General features: G+C 39.7%; 1 protein-coding gene across 1 annotated transcript; it reads right to left on the bottom strand.

Annotated features, from left to right (window-relative positions):
* Positions 1-5,947: 5,947 nt before the first annotated feature.
* On the bottom strand, positions 5,948-21,240 carry DNAJC14 (DnaJ heat shock protein family (Hsp40) member C14). Its single transcript, XM_063426592.1, has 7 exons — positions 21,128-21,240; positions 16,041-17,530; positions 15,227-15,333; positions 13,924-14,043; positions 12,807-12,967; positions 9,087-9,189; positions 5,948-6,698 (listed from the first exon to the last, which is right to left on the bottom strand). The coding sequence occupies exons 2-7, from the start codon at positions 17,463-17,465 to the stop codon at positions 6,482-6,484; spliced, it is 2,133 nt and encodes a 710-aa protein (XP_063282662.1). The 5' UTR covers positions 17,466-17,530; positions 21,128-21,240; the 3' UTR covers positions 5,948-6,481.
* Between the last annotated feature and the right edge of the window lie 1,386 nt (positions 21,241-22,626).

Genomic DNA, 22,626 nt, shown 5'->3' on the forward strand with positions numbered 1-22,626 from the left:
TGCTATTTTGACCTTAAATTTGAAATTCTCACCCTGTTGGTTTCATATCCTATATCCAGAAAATGAGGAAACTTTTGCTCAGGAAGGGGGGAAAGGCGGGGTGATAGGCGTGTGATAGGCTTGGTGCGTCATCAGTACAACAGACTGTTTCTTCAGTGACTGATCATGTGATTAGCCAAGGGTTACTTTTATATTATGGTTTTATATTTATTGATCCTCTGCATAGATAAATTTGATATCGGCTAGAATGTTAACTTCAGGCTAAAATATTAAGCAGTCCCATTATATCTAGTTCCCTAATATATATAACTGTGCATTCTCTGCAAACCAATAGTGTTTCATTAGGGGATTTCACACATAAGTTTACATTCACTTGCACTTTAGTCCAGCCTTTATTTCCAATGTTTTAATTAAATAATAAAGTAAAGGATAAGTTTTAACTTTGTCCAAAAAAACAGCTATTGCATATATTTTCTATATATGTTGTGTATTTGTGAAGTTAACTATTTATTATACAGATTTTTATGGGGGTCCAGGAGATTCTCCAAATATTTACTCCTACCCAGCAGGGGTTAGCTCAGGAGAACTTAATAGAAACTCCTCAGCAGGGTTCTGGTTTTCTATCAGAAGTAGAAGAGGTGTGGAGAAGATACAGAGTAACAAGTCAAACTGTTATAACAGGCTTATAATACTTGGAGTGACCATTTAAAGACATTTCTGTCCCTCAGACAGCAATTATATTAGACATATGCTATTCCCTTGTCTTTTCTGCACAATTCCTGCATTGTTAAATGAACTCCTGTTTTTTCCTACATTTAAAATTAAGCGAATAATGAAACATGTAATTGCATATATTGCTGCAGTGTAAATAGTGCTATCTAACTTAAATTGTACACTTGCAATTTGCAGAAAACATGGGAAATTCAGAGGGGAATATGTATTAAAGTTATGGTGTCTGGCTGCCCTATTACCTAAAGTGGTTAAGCAGTTTACAAATGGTTTACCCAGGAAGTTGTGAAGACTGCACCTTTCACATTGCCCCTCGTTTCCGGCAGAGTTATAGCCTATAGCTAGCTTCCCATTATAGCTTTGGAATGTTATAGCCTATTGCTAGCTTCCCATTCGGAAAATTATGTGAGAAAGGAGGAAGCCCCGGACTGGGCTCCAATGATAATTAAGGTTAAGTTGACGCAGCCTATAACTGGTGCCCAGTTAAAGACTTCCTAATTGAACCCTTGGCAATAGCTCTCTATAAACCGATATCATTAATACTCTCTAGTTCTGTGCAGAAATATGCTCTTAATACCTAATAATGATGAAACAAAAAATAGATTTGGGACACCGTTACAAATATATTAAACAGAATAAAAGTATCACTTAAACAAAGCACCTTTGTCAGCGGTTATAGTCAGTCTTTTTGTGTATGAAGTGAAAAGCTTTGCACACCTGCATTTGGGTAGTTTCTGCCATTCATCTCTGCCGATTCTCTTATCTTGGTCAGGTAGGATGGGGCCCATCGATGGACATACATTTTCAGGTTTTTCCAGAGATGTTTTATTAGGTTCAAGTGTAGGCTCTGACAGGGACACTCCATGACATTCACAAAGTTATACCTAAGCCAGTCTTGTATTGTTTTGACTGTCTGCTTAGGATCATGTCCTGTTGGAAGGTGAACCTTCAGCCCAGTCTAAGGTCCTGAACATTCTGGACCAAGTTTTTATGAAAAAGGACAATTCATTGTCTAAATATATTTAAAAAAAAAAACAGTTTTGTATACTCTTGATGAAAACGTGCTTGCATTCAACTGCATTTTTTTTCAATGGGGCTATATCTAAAAACATCTTGCAAAACCTGCAGATCTTGTAACTAAAGCTTTTGCAAGTCCTCCTCTTCTAACCTAGCCTTTCTGAGGCTGTCCAATTGCAGACTTCCCAAAGCTCAGTCTTTTCAAGGCGTGTCTGAGCAATTGCCTGCCTCGAGTTTAGTTCCACTAGTCTTACAATCTGACTGATTGACCACCAGGAGGGTGTAAAGTAGTTCATTTTGAAATCTGCACTTTTTATAAAATGAAATGAGGTCACACTCCACTCTTAAAGCACTTAAAGGTAATCTATAGGCACCAAAACATTAGCTATATGAAGCAGTTTTGGAGTATAGGTCATGAACCTGCAGCCACTTAAGAGTTGAATCACTTTGTTCATACAGCCCCAGTCACACCTTCTTGCATGTGACTTGCACAACTTTCCTAAACACTTCCTGTAAAGAGAGATCTAAAGTTTAAACTTCTTTTATTGCACATTCTGTTTAATTTACAATGTATCTACTACTCTGTTAATAGCCAGCTACACCCTGCAGAAGCCTCTTGCTTGTGATTACAGAGCAAGAAATACAAACTTCTGAAGAAGGTGAACATTTGATTGAAAATTAAACCTTTTATTTTTTATTATTGTGCAGGCTGTGTGAGTCAACTCCCAAATGGCAGATAATTGATCAGTGAAACTTTGAGGGCATGATCTATACACCCAAACTGCTTCATTAAGCTAACGTTGTTTTGATACCTATAGTGTCCCTTTAAGCAAGCGTCTGGATTTGTTCTGTGTTTTGCTGCATTCAGCTTTCCCTCAACCCTGACCATTTCTCATGGCCAGTCCTTGACCTGCTTTTGAAAAAGACTTAAAAAACCAGACGCTACCACCATACTTCACCATTGGGATATTTTTGTGAAGGCTATGAGCGGGGCCTGGTTGACCAAACAGTTCAATCTTCTTTTCATCAGCCCTTTATGGGCTTTTTTGTGTGCAAATTCCATGCAGGCTTCAATTTGTCTTTCATGGAGGAGAAGCTGCAAACTGGCCAGATCAGTAGTGTTGCAATGATGGTTGTCCTTCTGCAAGTTTCTCCCATCTCCATACATCATCTTTGAAGCACAGTCAGAGTGACTATTTGATTCTTGCTCACCTGAGTCAGCTCTCTTATCAAGGCCCTTCTCCCCAATTACCCATATTTGGCTGGGCACCAGGTCTAGGAAGAATCCTAGTTGTTCCAAACTTCTACCGTTAAGGAATTATGGAGGCCACTCCACTTAAGAACCTTTGATGCAGTCAAAATATTTATTTTTAGCAGTCTCCAAATTGTGTCTGAAAACATTCCGGTCTCTGCAGTTCTGACTTCATGACTTGGGTTTTATGCATTTAAAGCTGCGAGACCATGTACAGACAGTAGTGTGTCTTTCCAAAGCATGTCTAATCAAATGAATTTGCCACAGGCAGATTCCAAAGTGTAGAACCAAAGATGGTCCAGAGAAATGGGATGAATCTGAGCTAAATTTTAAGTGTCCTAGTAATGGGTCTTAAATACTTATGTCAATGTGATTTTCAGGTTTTTTTCTTTTTAAACATTTTTGTTCAAAGCTTTCAAAAAATCTGGTGTTTGATTTTTCATTATGGGGTTCTGAGTGTAGACGGATGTGAAAACAAAATATTTTAAACAATTGTAACATAAGGCTACAACATAAAAAGACTGGTTCTTAATATTGGTTGAATGCATGGCCTATCACACTCTACAATGTGCTAAGTATTATGGAAGGCATTTCAAAGGTTACCAAACTATTAAAAATAAAACTGCAATTCCAGCTTTTTAAAGCATAAAATTTTTAATTTAACAAAATGTTATACAAGGCTGTTATAACCCCTCAATCCTGAGGATCATACTTCAATTTACAATATAGTTCTCTGAGCAATAGCAATATCTCAAATTTACTTGGAAAATGTGATGTTGATTTGTTGTTTTAATACGATGCCTAGAAAATCACTCTTCAATTGTACATCTTAGTGATTTTCCAAATATTTAAATCAGATTTAAAAACTGCAGAAGATTAGAATTATAGCACAGCCTGGGTGCACAAGATAATAATTAAAGGCTACAGGTATTGTATTGTAACCCATCTACTGCGATGGACCAAAGTAAAATGAAACCACTATGTGGTCCTCTTCCAGGATGCCTCCTGACAAACCTGGTCAAATTTTCTCTTGAATGGTTCTTCCAACAGTTACTTGCTTCTAATACCGCACTGCGTAGCAAACATGGGCCTTCAAGACATCATGAAAGTAGACTTGTACAAATCAGATAATATAAAATACACAGAGATGAGACATTTTGCTAAAATTGATTGTCCTAAACACTGTTCCTGACAAAATTTACTGTAATGATCAGATTGGCCAACCCTGACCAGAATTTGCAAGTCATCTGTGCAACAGTGACCACAGACTCCTTTGCCATTTTCAAATACTGTTGCAGTAAAGCTTGTGACAGCAATGACGCTTCTGCTGCCCAAGGGCATATATTTTAAAAAAGTGAGGAAAGCGAAAGAATGGATGGTTAGTATATCATCTGGACTATGAATATAATGCCATAGAGGATGCAGAGTTTTAAGTGGTTCCAAGGAACTGCAGCATTGTACTAGCAGAGGTCAGAGATGTTAACACCAGTAGAGTGTGGTGATTCCGGTTTGTTAATCCTGAGGGATTTTGCATTTTCTTATCATTTTGTTACAGTGACTCAATACAAACCTTAGGTAACCAATTAAAGGAAAATCCGTATCTTTCTCTTATTACAAAATATGTAATATATCCTATGTTTTATTCTGCTGTACATACAAGTAATGCTCTTCAGTACCTCTTCTGGTTTACCCATGTTCTGGGGGTATGGCTATCTTTACCTGTGCACTTACCTGCCCATAAACAATGCACGGTTTGAATGTCGTGACCTGGCTCAAAGTGTTTTAGAGATACCCGGTAGGTACATGACATTAAGACATTCATTAAAAGGGACAGCTTAATGTAGTTATTCTAGCGAGTATAATCATTGCCTTCAGGCATTTTCATGTAAACCCTGCCTTTTCAGAGAAAAAGCAGTGTTTACATTGCCCCTAGGGACACCTCCAAGTGACCACTCCTTAGATGGCCACTGGAGGGGCTTCCTGGCTCAGGGCTGCACAGTAAGCAGGCCTGCCGTTCAGCGTCCCCACCCTCTGCATGGGGACACTGAATTTTCCTCATAGAGATGCATTGATTCAATGCATCTATGAGGAGGTCCTGATTGGCCAAAACGGCATTTGGCTCCGCCCCGTGCCGATTTTAGCCAATCCAATGCTTTCCCTATGGGAAAGCATTGGATTGGCTAAAAATCAGCAATTTTGATGTCACAAAGGGGACGGAGCCAGTGCCGGCAGACACTCGCTGCGCTGGAAATAAGGTGCATTTTAAACTTTTATAGGGGGGCCAAGCCACCTATATGGTGGGTTTAGCACTATAGGGTCAGGAATACATGTTTGTGTTCCTGACCCTATAGTGATCCTTTAACATGTATTGGCTCTTTATTACTTACATGGTCTTACCTGACAGATCTGATGAATTACATCTGAAAATAGAGCTTAGAACTATCCTCTCTCTTGCACTGAAATTAGATTTTTACTTGTATGTATGCATGCATGCCACTAATATAAATACTACTCGTAATAAAAATGACACCGTTTCCCTTTACAAAGTTACATATCTTCCTACCCTCCTTAGAGATTGAGATAAAGCACCACACTCTGCTTAATCTAATCAAATACACGGTTATTCACTGAAGCAGGAATTGTCAAGAACTGAAAGTGTTGTCAGAGTAAATTTTCAATTTCGGGCCAAAATAGCCAAACGAAAAACTGCTAAATTTTAGAATTGTTCCAGCTGGCTATAGTTGAAATTCACTTTGAATCCTTGGCAATTTACACCTTTAGGAATAACTCTGTATGAGATTGGAAGAATTGTTAAAGATTATGGTATAATAGTCAGCTTCTTCACTTTTAAGTGTCCAATAATATCCTTTACAACAAATTTCAAAGAAAAGTAATCAAAAGGCAATGGCACTAGCAACCAAGTATGTTGTAAAAAGCAATAAAATACAATTGTTAACAAAAAAAAGATTCCTGTGTTTATGTACAAGTAATTAATACATTCAAGGATGTATCCATTCCCTGCCTGCAATAACCTGGTCTCACAAATTACATGCACAGAAGTATTTGTCCTATACCCAGAAAGTTGTGTACACCAGGTATCTTTGGTATGATGAGAAGACATATTCACTTTTAGAGGAAGAAAACAAAAGGAAATCGTTGCAGTCAGTAAAAAACCCCATTAAATTATTATACATGGGGTTGAAACAAGGTGTCCCAAATCTAGGCATCCAGGAAAGTAAAAATACAAAGAAGACAACCGACTTGAAATTTGTTTTAAGCCCTTGGCAGCTTGGCTCAGGCCAAATTGAATACAGTCCAGGATGGTCAGGGACATGGGGACATCTGCAGTATTGGTTAATCAAAGTAGAGAGGTCATGGCCATCCAACTTTAGCTTTCGTGGGCAAACATTTTAACCCAGTCTATGTAGGTCAAACGTAATGCACCTATCTGGTACGCAAATGGTTATACGTCGATGTTCTGGTTCATTTTTGAAGAGGACGTCTAACTTTCTTTTTCCGCTTGGCCTTTGTGTCACTTCTTGGAGCACTGTCTGGTTTAACTGGTCCTGACGGAGATTGAGCTCCCTGTGGGGTATTGAAAACATTCCTATTAGGCATTTGACCCGGAGATCCTTGGAATATTCTGCTCAAGAGGTTTTGAAGATCAGCAACAGAAGATGGACCGTTTTCTGATGGAGCTCTGCGAAAATAAATTAATCTGTCATTTTCACCATTTCAGAACTTTGCCCAGGAATTTTCCACATTCAAAACATTAACATGATTAAGATAGATTATGTACAGGAGAAAAAATAAAAATAAAATTATTTTTACTTAAATACATGATTTAAGTAAACTTTTCTTGCAAATTATTTTTCTTTGCAAAGTGAATGGCTTGATTGGAAGTAAAGCATGTCATGTCAAGGGTGCATAATTCATTGTTGCACTATAGAATATTGCTATTTAATTGGATTTGTGTATTGAATACATGGATCGGCTGCCTGGTAGAGGCAGTATTGTCAATTTCAGCACAAGGAGGGTTAAATGCAATTGTATATAAATATGATAGATGTCAGAAGGATTACAACATGGATTCCTGTTCGAAAACCGATTACAGAGCTCCTCTGCAAGGTGTGAAATGTTACACAAGAGTTCTCTCCAAATCTAGCTTATATAAACTCGCTAATCTACCATATGCCCAGATCACCTCTCAGACAGTGTATTATTTTGCTATGCTAAGTGACCATTAGCATTCAGGAGAACCATAGTCTTCCAGTGTCGAAAGAAACAAAAATAACCCACAGATTGATAATCGTGGCTCCTTTTGTACATATTTAAAATGGGGAAAGCTCAACCTACACGAGTGTATCTACTTAGAAGTGTTTTTTTTTGTTTTTAAAACTGTTTATTTCCCATTTAAAAATAAACTAAAAATCAAAACCAGGCAGAGAAAGCTCTCAAAGGCAGTAACACACGGTCCTTATTATAGTCAAACACTCGTGGGGAAAAATGCACTTAGACACATTCTTACTGGCACCCTCAGAAACAAACAATCACAAATGCTCCCACAACTCTGATATTCTTGCACTCTCACAGAGAAAGACACTCTGTTAAACTCAAAAAGCTCCAACAGTAAATTTGTGCCTTACAAATACCAGGCATTGTGCACTGGCTGCCAGATGGTGACATGACAATTGTCCATAAGTGGGCACTGATCAGCAGAGTGTGAAAGTCATGTCTCCTTAAACTTGTTGAGGCACCCTTAAAGATGCATCATAACACACCAATTTGACATCATAGAGGTTGCACCCCACTGCACTAGTTCAGTTCCTGCTAGTGCAATTACACACCCGTAAGAAAGTCCCTAAGCAAATAGACTTTAATTATGCATGCTCAAAACAATGGCAAGTGCCTGAACCATCACAATTCTAGACAACTAAAATATACATTACTATAATCCTCATAATTTCTATATTGCCAACCTATTTTGCGATGCTTTACAATAATAGAGTGCGGATACATAACAGCAAGCAAATGCCAGACCAAATAATGTTGTTAGAAGATTGGAAGAGACCAATAATAGAGGTGGAGCCATCACATTTGCGGTTTTATGCATCCCCTACATTTAACAAATGTAGGACACAAATAGTTTGTTTGTCCTCCTCTGATGCAATGTGTGCTCTTGCTGTGACTGGACCAGGTTTGTTTTGTCGATTGCTTAGTCTTTAAACGAATACTCAAAGCACCAAAACAACTTTAGCTCAATGAAGCAGTTTTAGTGTAAAGATCAATTTCCTGCCATTTAGGAGTCAAATCATTTTGTTTATGCAGACATAGTCACACCTCACCCGATGACTCACACAGCCTTCATGAAAAAAAGAAAGATTTCATTTTTACAACACAGTGTATTTACTTTTAGAATGTCTTATCTCCCGCTCTGTGAATTAAACTTTAAATCACACATAGGAGGCTGCAGTAGGTACTAGTAGGCAAATGTCAGGGCAGGAGACATAACATTCTAGATTATTGTGCAATAAGGGAAGTTTAAAAATCAGATGTTTTTTTTAAGAAACAGAGTAGGTAGGCTGTGTGTTATTTCAAAAGAGAGGTTTGGCTAAAGGCTGCAGAAACAAGATTCTTTGACTCCTGAATGGCTGCAAATTGAGCATTAAGACTGCAGGGGCATGATTGATCATTCATTAGGGTGCTTAAGGTCCCTTTAGTATACATTTAAAATAAAAGTGAGCAACACAAAATAAATATATAAAAATAAAAAATTAAGACAAGTTAAAGGTGATTTTAAAGGGTTATTCAAGGATATAATGTTCTAGAGGAGTGACGGTCCCCGTTTAAAAGCACAAACTTTTTATATGGTGTATTCACTTAAAAAGTAAACCGTTTAATCTGGATCACTTTACCATTCCCTGAATTAAACATTCATGCCTTAAGGAATAAATTTAGTAGAAAGAAAATAAAGGTAAAAACCTACCCATTATGAGCATTACATTAGGGTTCATAGGGGCAAGGACGAACTTTACATCAATTTCAAGTCATCCCTTTAAATAAACAGCATGAAATTATCAATCTATACCTTTGTCGTCCTGTAGTTGTCTGATTCCTTGAGCCAAACGAGATGTGATATGGAACACGGTGAGTGTCAGGAGAAATACCCACCCGCTGACATCCGGCCCATTCTATAGGAAAATACGAAGAATAAAACAAGTGACTGACAGATCTTTAGATATGACCCCACAGATCAGTCAAAATACCAGTTTTGTTAGGTATCTAAGATACCAGCTTTACCCTGCACATCATGTATTAATAAAAAAAAAAATGTGCTGCATTAAGAATTACCGTATATACCCGACCCGAATATAAGCCGAGGCCCCTAATTTTACCCAAAAAAACTGGGAAAACGTATTGACTCGAGTATAAAAGACTAGGGTGGGATATGCAGCAGCTACTGGTAAATTTCTAAATAAAATTAGATCCTAAAAAAATTATATGAATTGAATATTTATTTACAGTGTGTGTATATAATGAATGCAGTGCGCGTGTATGAGTGCAGTGCGCGTGTATGAGTGCAGTGCGCGTGTATGAGTGCAGTGCGCGTGTATGAGTGCAGTGCGCGTGTATGAGTGCAGTGCGCGTGTATGAGTGCAGTGCGCGTGTATGAGTGCAGTGTGTGTGCGTATATATTAATTGAATATTTATTTCCAGTGTGTGTATATAATGAATGCAGTGTGTGTGTGAGTGCAGTGTGTGTGTGTGAGTGCAGTGTGTGTGTGTGAGTGCAGTGTGTGTGTGTGAGTGCAGTGTGTGTGTGTGAGTGCAGTGTGTGTGTGTGTGAGTGCAGTGTGTGTGTGTGTGTGTGTGAGTGCAGTGTGTGTGTGTGAGTGCGTATGAGTGCAGTGTGTGTATATGAATGAAGTGTGAGTGTGTGATGCAGTGTGTGTTTGTGTATGTATTGGTGGGGTGGGCATTTGATATATTATTATTTTTTTTAATTTTTTTTATATTATTATTTTTTTTGTATTATTATTTAAATATTATTAATTTTTTTTTTTTTTTTAATTCTCTTTTTTTTTTCGTCCCCCCTCCCTGCTTGCTAGCTGGCCAGGGAGGGGGGCTCCTTCCCTGGTGGTCCAGTGGCATTGGCAGTTCAGTGGGGGGGGGGGGGGAAAGAGGGGTGCTGGCAGAGCTGTAACTTACCTTTCCTGCAGCTCCTGTCAGCTCTCTCCTCCTCCGCGCGGTCTGTGCAGCTCCCTCTGTCAGCTCCCAGTGTAAGTCTCGCGAGAGCCGCGGCTCTCGCGAGACTTACACTGGGAGCTGACCGAGGTGCTGAACGGACGGCGCGGAGGAGGAGAGAGCTGACAGGAGCTGCAGGAAAGGCAAGTTACAGCTCTGCCAGCACCCCTCTCCCCCCAGTCTGTATTATGGCAATGCAAATTGCCATAATACAGACTCTGACTCGAGTATAAGCAGAGTTGGGGTTTTTCAGCACAAAAAATGTGCTGAAAAACTCGGCTTATACTCGAGTATATACGGTACTAAATTGTTTTAGGATAATATGTTTTATTATACAGTTGCAAGACAAAGTGTGTGAACCCTTTGGAATGATATGGATTTCTGCACAAATTGGTCATAAAATGTGATTTGATTATCATCGAAGTCACAACAATAGACAATCACAGTCTGCTTAAACTAATAACACACAAATAATGAAATGTTGCCATGTTTTTATTGAACACACCATGTAAACATTCACAGTGCAGGTGGAAAAAGTATGTGAACCCTTGGATTTAATAACTGGTTGAACCTCCTTTGGCAGCAATAACTTCAACCAAACGTTTCCTGTAGTTGCAGATCAGACGTGCACAACGGTCAGGAGTAATTCTTGACCATTCCTCTTCACAGAACTGTTTCAGTTCAGCAATATTCTTGGGATGTCTGGTGTGAATCGCTTTCTTGAGGTCATGCCACAGCATCTCAATCGGGTTGAGGTCAGGACTCTGGGCCACTTCAGAAGGCGTATTTTCTTCTGTTTAAGCCATTCTGTTGTTGATTTACTTCTATACTTTGGGTCATTGTCCTGTTGCAACACCCATCTTCTGTTGAGCTTCAGCTGGTAGACAGCTGGCCTTAAGTTCCCCTGCAAAATGTCTTGATAAACTTGGGAATTCATCTTTCCTTCGATGATAGCAATCCGTCCAGGCCCTGACGCAGCAAAGCAGCCCCAAACCATGATGCCCCCACCACCATACTTCAGTTGGGATGAGGTTTTTATGTTGGTGTGCTGTGCCTCTTTTTCGCCACACATAGTGTTTTGTGTTTCTTCCAAACAACTCAACTTTGGTTTCATCTGTCCACAGAATATTTTGCCAGTACTGCTGTGGAACATCCAGGTGCTCTTGTGCAAACTGTAAACGTGCAGCAATGTTTTGTTTGGACAGCAGTGGCTTCCTCTGTGGTATCCTCCCATGAAATCCATTCTTGTTTAGTGTTTTACGTATTGTAGATTCGCTAACAGGGATGTTAGCATTTGCCAGTGACTTTTGTAAGTCTTTAGCTGACACTCTAGGATTCTTCTTCACCTCATTGCGCTGTGCTCTTGCAGTCATCTTTACAGGACGGCCACTCCTAGGGAGAGTAGCAGCAGTGCTGAACTTTCTCCATTTATAGACAATTTGTCTTACCGTGGACTGATGAACAACAAGGCATTTGGAGATACTTTTATAACCCTTTCCAGCTTTATGCAAGTCAACAATTCTTAATCGTAGGTCTTCTGAGAGCTCTTTTGTGCGAGGCATCATTCACATCAGGCAATGCTTCTTGTGAAAAGCAAACCCAGAACTAGGTGTGTGTTTTTTTATAGGGCAGGGCAGCTGTAACCAACACCTCTAATCTCATATCATTGATTGGACTCCAGTTGGCTGACATCTCACACCAATTAGCTATTGGAGATGTCATTAGTCTAGGGGTTCACATACTTTTTCTACCTGCACTGTGAATGTTTACATGGTGTGTTCAATAAAAACATGGCAACATTTCATTATTTGTGTGTTATTAGTTTAAGCAGACTGTGATTGTCTATTGTTGTGACTTCGATGATAATCAAATCACATTTTATGACCAATTTGTGCAGAAATCCATATCATTCCAAAGGGTTCACATACTTTTTCTTGCAACTGTATACACTTATCTTTATTTTAATTATTACACATTGTAGATACTGGTTAATACTGAATCATGTGCACCACTACAAACTATATGTACTATCACATTATATATGCATATTGCAGACATTCTATACTTGTTTCTCTGAGGTCATATGACTTATCACATGACTGATTTGCACTTCTATTTAACTGCACCATGTTTGTTTTCACTTTATGGTTTGATAAAAGAGCTGCTGTGAGTGCACAAGAAAGGGAACTTATAAACATTGAAGATTGCTGCACCATTTTAATTTCTATAGAGAGGTGTCAGGGCTGTAGACAAGGGAGGGAGGGAGAGACACACTGTCTGCAAGGGAGAAACTGATAACGTTCGTTGCAAGCACACACTGACATCAGATGTGAAATACGCGTAGAACTGACATTACATAGCCTGGAATAGAGGTCTTGGCAGCAACTTGCCCCCGACACACAAGTGCCAATAACAGTCTATGTGCAGTGTTTCAAACTGATTCACTGCATATCCAGACTCCTACCAACATGAGCATCTCTAAAAGTAGAAGTGGTCATGGTGGCTGGAGACCCTTTAAAACATAGCTATGTGTGCAAACACAGCTTCAATTGCTATTTCTTACCAGTTATGTCAAAGACCTTTCCTTGCATCATGGCAAAATAGGTTATTTTCAGTCCAAGCATACTGGATTCAGCCCAAAAGTCGCCCTCTTCAGCAGAATGCATCTTCCCACACTCTGCACAATAACGTGCATTTGTAGGATCCCGATCCATTTCAAATCTCCTGTTAATTAAAACAGGATTGTTTAATCATACAAGAAGCAATGTTTTACTGTGTTTACAAATGTCAAATTTTCCAAGGAAAATGAATATAGTAGAGTGATTATTCACAGGTCATGAAGGTGGGATGTGGCAACTGGGCATATCCATCAGTGGCTGTTGACCCATGATGTAGGAAATCTGGTTAAATACAGACTGTACACATGAAGATTGGTAAAACCTGGATTCAAGTTTTGGGGTGAAGTGAAGGGGAATTCAACATCTTGGGAGATGTTGAATTGGAGTATTATGATACATGGCAATGTGTTATAGATCGATCATTAACCTTGACCCAAGTAAGAGAAAAATCAATGCTATTATGCAGCTTTTTAATTTTGTTTTTTTTTCAAGAATTTATTTCCAAGCCGATACATGATGTAGACACTTTTGAAACAACAATATTTATGACTCTAGGCCCATTTCATATTACTTTTTGTTTTTAGTATTCTTTATATTAGGTGTCTGTGTGAAATACATCAGACAAACATATTTCAGACAAAATTAATATATGACATAACTGGGAAAGGACACTTTACTCCCAGATCAAGGCCATGCCATCAATATGAAGAACAATCACAACTTAATTCATGAAGCATCCACAAGAGAGCACAACTGGACATTGCATTAAAACTCTGGCTGAGCTGAATGTAAAAAAGAAGGGGGGGGGGGGGGGGGAGTACAACATTAGTGGCGAGGGGTGTCCAAGGTTGGCAGAGGGGAGTAAACAAAGTTACTACAGCCTCAATAAGAAAGGACTGGTGACCAGGTTACTACAGTCTCAATAGGACTGACCATTCCATATTCTTAACGCTTTGAATTCCAGATAATTGATAAGAACCCTGCTTGGCAAATACTTTCAGATCCTCATGAAATAGGCACATTCTGATCAGTGAAATTTTCAGATAAAAGACTAATTTGTACCTGTGTTTCCCCTGACATTTGCTGCACATCATGCTATTCATAGCTTCCTTTAGGTCATCCTGCAGCTTGGTAAGGAACTCATTCATGGACTTAGCCAGCTCTGTTTCTGACATTCGCTTCCTAAAATTGAAGGAGATGCAACAGTGTAGACAAATAACGCTTGTTGAGACACTGATGGATGTGTTTATACATGAAAACAAAAGTCGGAAGGACCTCTCTCATTTTGAGGCAGCCAGCCAGCCAAGCAAACTGAACAACTGCGATTTTAATATTAATAATTTTACATTCAAAAACTGGACTCCATCATTAAGCCACAAATCTGTGATTGTTATCGGTGATGCTTCACTGATCAATGTGAAGTACACAAAGTTATTCAAGTGACAAAGTCAAATGTACAGCTGTGATTTCTACATGCAGTGTGTGTAGTTGGAGAGTGTTTCATTCCTCATCTTGTTTGTAGGATCTTTTATGTGTTGTGCACATAACATATACAGATCATGATACCTCATAATGCTTGCTTATCAGGTTAGTCATATAAACAAATGATATTCAATCAATCATGATAATGGAGTCCTAACAGAGTCGTTACGATCCACTTTTTGTAATGGCCTGTAAGCGGATTATCTTCTTAATAAGAATTATGCTTGGGGAAATTTGTTAAATGGACACTCCAAACACCGTAACTTTTATAGCCCATAGCAAGGGTTATAATCCCTGGAGTGCCAAGCTGACATGGGTTCTGCCAGGAGCCTGCATAGCATCCTGTCTTTTCCAGCAGGAGAAGCCAGATGTCTCTTTAGAGCAGAGCAGGAAAGATAGCACTCGGCTGATGCTTTAAGCCAATGACTGCATCCCTGCACTGCTCTACAATAACATCAGTTTGTTCAGTCCTGTTTGAGAAGACCAGATGAGGACTGGGCACTTGGTGGTACTCAGGTAAATTGTGAAACCATGCTAAAATGGTCTGGCATCTTACTGTGGGATGTTGCCAGTGAATTCCTGGCACCATAATCGCTACAAGAGGTTGTACTGGTTATGGTGCTGGGATTGTTCATTTGACAGCGAGTAGTGTCTAAAGCAAGGGTGCCCAAAAGGTAGATCCCCAGATGTGATGGAATCAACTCCCATGATGCTTTGTATGCACTTAGAATGCATTTAGAATGACAAGGTATCATGGGAGCTGTAGTTTTAAAACATCTGGGGGTCTAGCTTTTAGACACCCCTGGTCTAAAGAGTAATTGCTTTGAAAGAGATTAAGTCTTACTTTATTTCTCAAACTTTGTGTTACCATATCAATTCTTACATTTCATACTCTCTGCGTTTCTCAGGATTGCTTACTGTGTCCCATGCAGCACGCAATATCTTGAAAGCTTCTTCTGCACGAGGATGATTATTTTTGTCTGGGTGGACCTATGGAGATAAAGGCAGGAGAAAAAAAAATGTAAAAAAAATTGAATATAACAAATCCACCAATATAAGCAGTCTGCATTTTCAAACCCTTAAATAAATGCTTAATATGGACCAAGTAGGAAAAGGCATCATGTAGTAATTCACATTGTGTATACACATACATACATACACACTCAAAAAGTCATGACTGAGTAACTATCTGAAAGGCACATACACAGCAATTATTTATTTAAAGCTTTAAAAAAAAAAAAAAAGTATACAACTCTTCTTAAAAATAAAGTAACAATGAATAAGCCAGGTTAAGTTTTAGATGGGATTACTGGTTTTCATTGTGGGTGATGTGATAACTACCATCATTAAAGCAGGGAGTTTCCCTTTATTCTAATTTATGACTTTGATAATCATGCACGAGATACCTTTAAGACTCATGTTTCAGTAGAACACAGAAGAAGATAGAGAAGCTCATGGAATTGTAATGTCATTACTTTTTTCATAATAAAATTCTCCCCTTAAATTTTGTCCGTGTTTTATTTTCCTAATGTGTAAATATATGATTTACTTTTTTACTAAGGTTTAATTTTCCTGCCAGCACTTCCTCTGCTGAGTAATCTGATGGCTCAAGTTGTGACAAAAAGGAGACTGGTTGCGAGAAGAAGTTTACGAAAACTAAAAACAGATGTGCTTTCATGGAAAAACATGTTACCTACCAAAACAGCCAGCTGCCGATATGCCTTTTTAAGCTCGGTTTCAGAAGCATTAATTTCTACACCCAACACCTGAAATGGGTTTAACTCCTCCTCTGGAATGTCCGCCATTGTTAACAGACGTTCCACTTCCTCCCCAGGCTGATACCGACCTGTGGTTGGAGATCCTGCTGTGGCCCATGATGTTTCTTTTTCCGCCCTTAACCTCCATAATCTTGATTTCAATTTCCTGAGAGGACTAACTAAACGGTTAAAGGTCCTGTTTTGTGTTATTAAGGCCCAAATCCTGCGTAATCTTACGGAGATATAAGATGCACAGTTGTTTTGTCCTCCTACTCGTTCAGCAGCTCTCTTAATGTATTGCCAACAAAGTCTGGCACAACCCACAGCAAGCATTAAAAGCAGGAAGAGTAGAGCACATAGCATTTTCAGAACACGCAAAAGCCATAATCCAAATGAGCAAATCATATGCCAAGAGTCCTTTACACGATGGCGTGCCCACACCCCAAATGTTTGCAGCTGGCTTTTCAAAAGGCCTAGGTCACTAGCTGGCAGCAATACTGAAGTATATAGTCGCGTGCCAAACATCTCTACATACTTCCTAATCAGGAGCACCAAATCAATAAGTAACTGGACACAGGTAGTTGAAAGCAGAATTAAGGGCTGAGGAATTATGGATTTCAGAGTAGACCTCCCATCACCATGGCTTTTCTTTCGACCTAGCTTGTGCTTGCTACCAGAGAATGTATGTTGCCGGCCATCCCTTCTAGAGTCTTTTTTGAGATTAACACGTGTTCTCCCTTTACGAGCTCCCCTCCTTCCACCTGCTACCTTGAAAGAATCCTCATCAGCTTCCATTTGCTTCCCAAGCACTCCATCTTCAACCCCTTCCCCATCCAATGGACGTTGCTGATATGAAGAAAATGGATGACAACCTCTCCTACAAGAGTGGTCAGCAATGTCAGAGTAAGTGCCACCAGATGAACCTGTATTATCAGTGACACATCCACATTCAAGTTTAAAGGGTGGTAGTGACTCACTGTGAGTACACTGTGTAGTCTCTGGCATTAGTTGGCATTCAAACCTATCATTTAACTCAGATGCTAAAACATTTTCAAGTCTCTCTTCTGAAAGAAATTCCTTAGTCCATCCATCATCTTCCTTCACAAAGTGCTCGTGTGTTTGCTGTTCCTCGCCAATGTTTAAATTCGGGAAGTCTGTGTGCTTCGGCACAAAAAAGGTGTGATTACCAAATCTCCCTGTGGTCAGTTCTGTGCCATTTTGTTCTGAACTGGCTTTCAAATTGTGTTTTGCAGAATGACAATTTCCTGGCACAGAGAAATATGTACCATTCCTTTCTTCCATGCCTTCATTGCAATGTTGTGAAGAGGCACTCTTTTCAATGCCACCTTGTATTTGCTTCTCCATCTTATTGTTTCCCTCAAGGGGGTGAGGTGCTAGGTTATTGCATTCATTGTGTCTTCTTTAACCCGCTGAAAATTAAATCATAAAACAAAACAGTTACACATCAAGTAAGTATTTTCTAGCCATATAATTTTACAGACACATTTAATGGTTTGTTTCACATCAGCAGATGACTCAAATCTAGTTTCATTCTATCCAGAAATGATACATGTAGCATTACATAAAATTGCTTTTTCAAAGCAAATGGACTATAAAATATGATCTTTATATTTTAAAAAGGGTTATCCTTAAAGTGACTGTCAACGGTAAGGGCAGACACATTTTAATCTAATAGTTTATTTACTTTTTGGAGAAAGCTTTTCTTTTTTTCTTTTCATCACTTTCACTGCTTGTGGTTAACTATGTGACCACAACTGTAAAGAGAAGGATACAAAAATCTTAACATCTGCTCCTGTAGGTTCATGTCACAAAGCAAGTTACAGATGGTATTAAAGGTGAAAACCGCACTGTTAAGTTATATATGAGAGAATGTATTTAATTCAATTTTCGATTATTTAGCCCTTTGTATTCACAGACTGTTAGTGGTTGGTAGCATTTATAGAGCGTTATAGCTCACAACAATGAGATATGGAATTGGTATGGGATATGGAATTGGTATGGGATGTGCCTTGTCACAGGCCTGCCCACTGACAGACTGGTCAACCCGCCGGCCATCATGACCATGCAGGGAGCCTTTTTTTTTTTATCAGGTTAGGAATTTAAACTTCAGAATAAACACATACCCATTGCAAACATAAAAGCCCAGGAGTATAAAGACCACTGTTTAGTAGATATACCCCAAATGAAAACATGCATGCATTTACCCCCCCCCCCCCCCCCCGCTGCTGTGAACATTTAAAAGGTGAGTTTACTTACCTTGATTCCTGCGGTGCGCCGGTCTAGGTATTGAAGCTCCGCTTGCAGGCTTTTATCAACTTTTGAATGGCTACCTTTAGTCACTTTTTGTGGGGTTTTTCTTAGTGCTCCCCATTTTTTTTCAAGAGTCATGCCCAAACTAGTGTAAAATCATTTGTATCAAGATGCCTTATTGAGGTTTATATTATTTAAATCCACCCTTTGGTATATCAGATCGGAAAACACATCAGCTACATTTTTTGTCTCAGTCGATTGGGATCTTAAACAAAAAATGTACTACAGACATTTAAGACTAGCGAGTATCAATTTCTTTAAAACTGAAGACCTTTGAAACTTATAGTAAGCCTTAAATCAAAGGAAATCAACCAGGCAGAAAAGAGAGTAACCCCAGAGTTCAGAAAACACCACCAAATCCAAAGCCGTTTTCCAGACAGCAAGAAAGGAAACTAGCTTTGTTCTCAACTAACCAATGAGAATTTTTACTTTGCTTGAAGAAGGGAATACTCCTGCAGAGAAAGCACAGTCAATATTTAAGACTAATGATTAGATTAGTAAACATTGGCTGTGATTTACTGTCTCTGCTTCTGTTCACAGAGTCAAATGTTTGTGAAAAATGCCATTAAAGGGTTACTCCATGAACGTCAGCCAAGGATAATTGGGCTGAGGGAAGAACTAAGACTTGGTGACAGACTCTGTATATCTCATATTTGTGGGATTTCTTGTTTTAAGTTGTGGGGGAGATCACCTCAGAAAAGGTTACTCTAACCAAAATTCAATGTCTTATGAAAACAGTTATATTGGTTGAAGTAAACCTTTAAGACTAAAAGGAACATAGCTGCAATATTTACAGGGCTCAATCAGTATAATATCAGATAATGCTACATAAATGTCTCCACATCATATGGTTCGTGATATGAGAACTGGATGTGACAGTTTATCCTGCATCTAATTAATTAGTGATATCAGTGATTTATCAAGCTTATTATATTTGTAGCCGTGCTTATTTTACTGAGCTAGAGCAAACTCTTGGGCACAGTAAAGCATCCAATATCACACCTAATAAGTTGGCTTGTCACTCATTGCACAGAGATGTACATAAACAGCAGTTACAAGCAACTCAGCTTGGTTTAGCACAGAATAAAATAGCCTCAGTTTAAGAAAGAAATAGCCTCAGTTTAAACTTTACTTCAGATGTATTTACGCTTAACTGTAAAAAGAAATGACCACATATTCCTGATAATACAACACAAAACCAACCTTGAGTATTTACACAATGCCACACAGAAGTCTGTAGGGGATAACTGAAATCAGTTGGAAACTGCAATATGATGCTTGCAAAAGCAAACATCTACATAAGAATGTAAATACATAATGTAAATAGACTTTGACTGGCCTGTATTCAAAGAAAGCATCAGAGCACTGTTGCCACTTGTAAGAATACTGTAGTTAATACACATTTATCTAAGGACAGTGACAAAGTTAGCAAGGTAATCAGAACATTCTATAAAGTTTAGATAGCCATGCCCCTGTACATGGTGCCATGTCACACTTGAGAAACATTATGACAGCACTGAGGTCCCCCATCTATACCCACACAGTGGTTGTGGTGATCCCCTGTCTGTACCCACGCAGTGGTTATGGTTTGTGGTTAGGGGGGGGTCCCCTGTCTGTAGCCACGCAATGGTTATGGTTTGTGGTTAGGGGGGGTCCCCTGTCTGTACCCACGCAGTGGTTATGGTTTGTGGTTAGGGGGGGTCCCCTGTCTGTACCCACGCAGTGGTTATGGTTTGTGGTTAGGGGGGGTCCCCTGTCTGTACCCACGCAGTGGTTATGGTTTGTGGTTAGGGGGGGGGGGTTCCCTGTCTGTACTCACGCAGTGGTTATGGTTTGTGGTTAGGGGGGGGTTTCCCTGTCTGTACTCACGCAGTGGTTATGGTTTGTGGTTAGGGGGGTCCCCTGTCTGTACCCACGCAGTGGTTATGGTTTGTGGTTAGGGGGTGGGTCTCCTCTCTGTACCCACGCAGTCGTTATGGTTTGTGGTTAGGGGGTGGGTCTACTCTCTGTACCCACGCAGTGGTTATGGTTTGTGGTTAGGGGGATCCCCTATCTGTACCCATGCAGTGGTTATGGTTTGTGGTTGGGGGGATCCCCTGTCTCTACCCATGCAGTGGTTATGGTTTGTGGTTGGGGGGATCCCCTGTCTCTAACCATGCACTGGTTATGGATTGTGGTTAGGGGGGGGGATCCCCTGTTTGTACCCACACAGTGGTTATGGTTTGTGGTGTCCCCTGTCTGTAGCCCCGCAATGGTTATGGTTTGTGGTTAGGGAGGGATCCCCTGTTTGTACCCACACAGTGGTTATGGTTTGTGGGGTCCCCTGTCTGTAGCCACGCAATGGTTATGGTTTGTGGTTAGGGGGGGATCCCCTGTCTCTACCCATGCAGTGGTTATGGTTTGTGGTTGGGGGGGGGTCCCCGGTTTGTACCCACACAGTGGTTATGGTTTGTGGTTGGGGGGGGGTCCCCGGTTTGTACCCACACAGTGGTTATGGTTTGTGGTTGGGGGGGGGTCCCCGGTTTGTACCCACACAGTGGTTATGGTTTGTGGTTTGGGGGGTGCTCTTTGAGAGGCTGAATGTTGTTATCAGGGTGGGGGTACAGTAGGTTTACAGCCCTGACTCTTTCCTCTCCCACCATGGCTGCTCCTGTGTTAAAGCAGTGTCCGCCCTCCCCCCGTTCTGTCCCACTCACCGTGACTCCCGATAAAACCGTTCAGCCCCAGGCCTTTCCCAGCAGCTGGCAGCCACAGACACCCTGCCTAACATCACTTCCGGGACAGACGTGTTCCCAGCGTCAGCACGTCGGCGCGTCATCATTACGTCACGAGCTGCTAATACCTCTCCACCTCTCCTCCCTTTTACTTAATATGGGCTGGAGCTGGCTAGTGCTCTCATTGTGGGCTTTGCTAGTAATCTGCTTTATACCCAAACCTGCTATTAGATCCTTACTGTTATATAGATAATAAATGTATGTGACACCCATTATATCACCTTTACACTGCAACCATCTGTTATGGAAATTATACCACTGTAAAACAAAATTAAATGTGCTACAACTTGTAATAACTTTTTATTTTATTATTATTATAATCTAACATGACTCTTTCAATTCTTTTATATGTATAATAAAGATTAATATATTACATTAGTAGTATCCCAATCCAGTTTGTTCCTGGCACAGACAGGGGTAGGCAACCTTTGGTATTCCAGATATTGTAGACTACATCCACCCAAAAAGTTGGTATGCAAAACAAACATATACAGTACAAACTAGATGCTACTTCTATAAAGCGTTCTTTTACAGTTGTATACATTTCTAAATACAGTGGGACCTCGGTTTACGAATTAAATGCATTTCCGGGACGTTTCTTATTGCGAAAAATTTGTAAACCGAAACACGGTTTGCCATAGGAATGCATTGAAAACCAATTAATCCATTCTGTAGGTCAGAAAAAAGTCAAAATGAGCTGGCATGGAAACCAACCCACAATGCAGAACATACAGTAAAAGGAATGTAAACGACGAAGTTCAGCTCCCTACCTTTCCACAGCTTGAGAAATGCACCAAAAAGTCCCAAAACAACTGCAAGCAATTCCCAGAATGGCTGCAAAACTCGATGCAAAAGCCGCTCCAACACCTCCACACTCAACGCCACGTGCTACCCACAGGCTACAGCATGCAGGGGGCGGTGCTATAAACCTCCCAGGTGCAATGCATCCTGGGGAAACTTGCTTTGTATTGCAAAAAAAAATTGTAAACCAAGGCATTAATTTCAATGGATTTTCATTTGTAAACCGAAATTTATGTTAACCGAGGCATTTGTAAACCAAGGTCCCACTGTACATTTTGTTTTTCTGCATCAATTCTTTTTATGCTGCTTAGGCACTCGCCATGTGTAATGCTGTAATTGTTAACCAGGAAAAAAGAAATTGTTTTTTTGTACTTATGGTAAATTTCTTTTCCTGGTTATTTTCCCATGCCAATATATTTTTTTTTTTTAAACATGTGCCTATTGCATCTCTTTATATACAAGCATGCACATTTTAATATTCTGTCCTTATTGTTAAGAGGAGCTATCCATAAGTAAAACTACTGTCATTGAAAATAACTAAGACAAGAAAATTATGGTAAGTGTTTACCACATTTTCTGTTTTTGTGTAGATTTTTACATATCATTTTTCAGACCTCACA

This window comes from Pelobates fuscus, chromosome 1, assembly GCF_036172605.1.
Source record: "Pelobates fuscus isolate aPelFus1 chromosome 1, aPelFus1.pri, whole genome shotgun sequence".
NCBI lineage: Eukaryota > Metazoa > Chordata > Amphibia > Anura > Pelobatidae > Pelobates > Pelobates fuscus.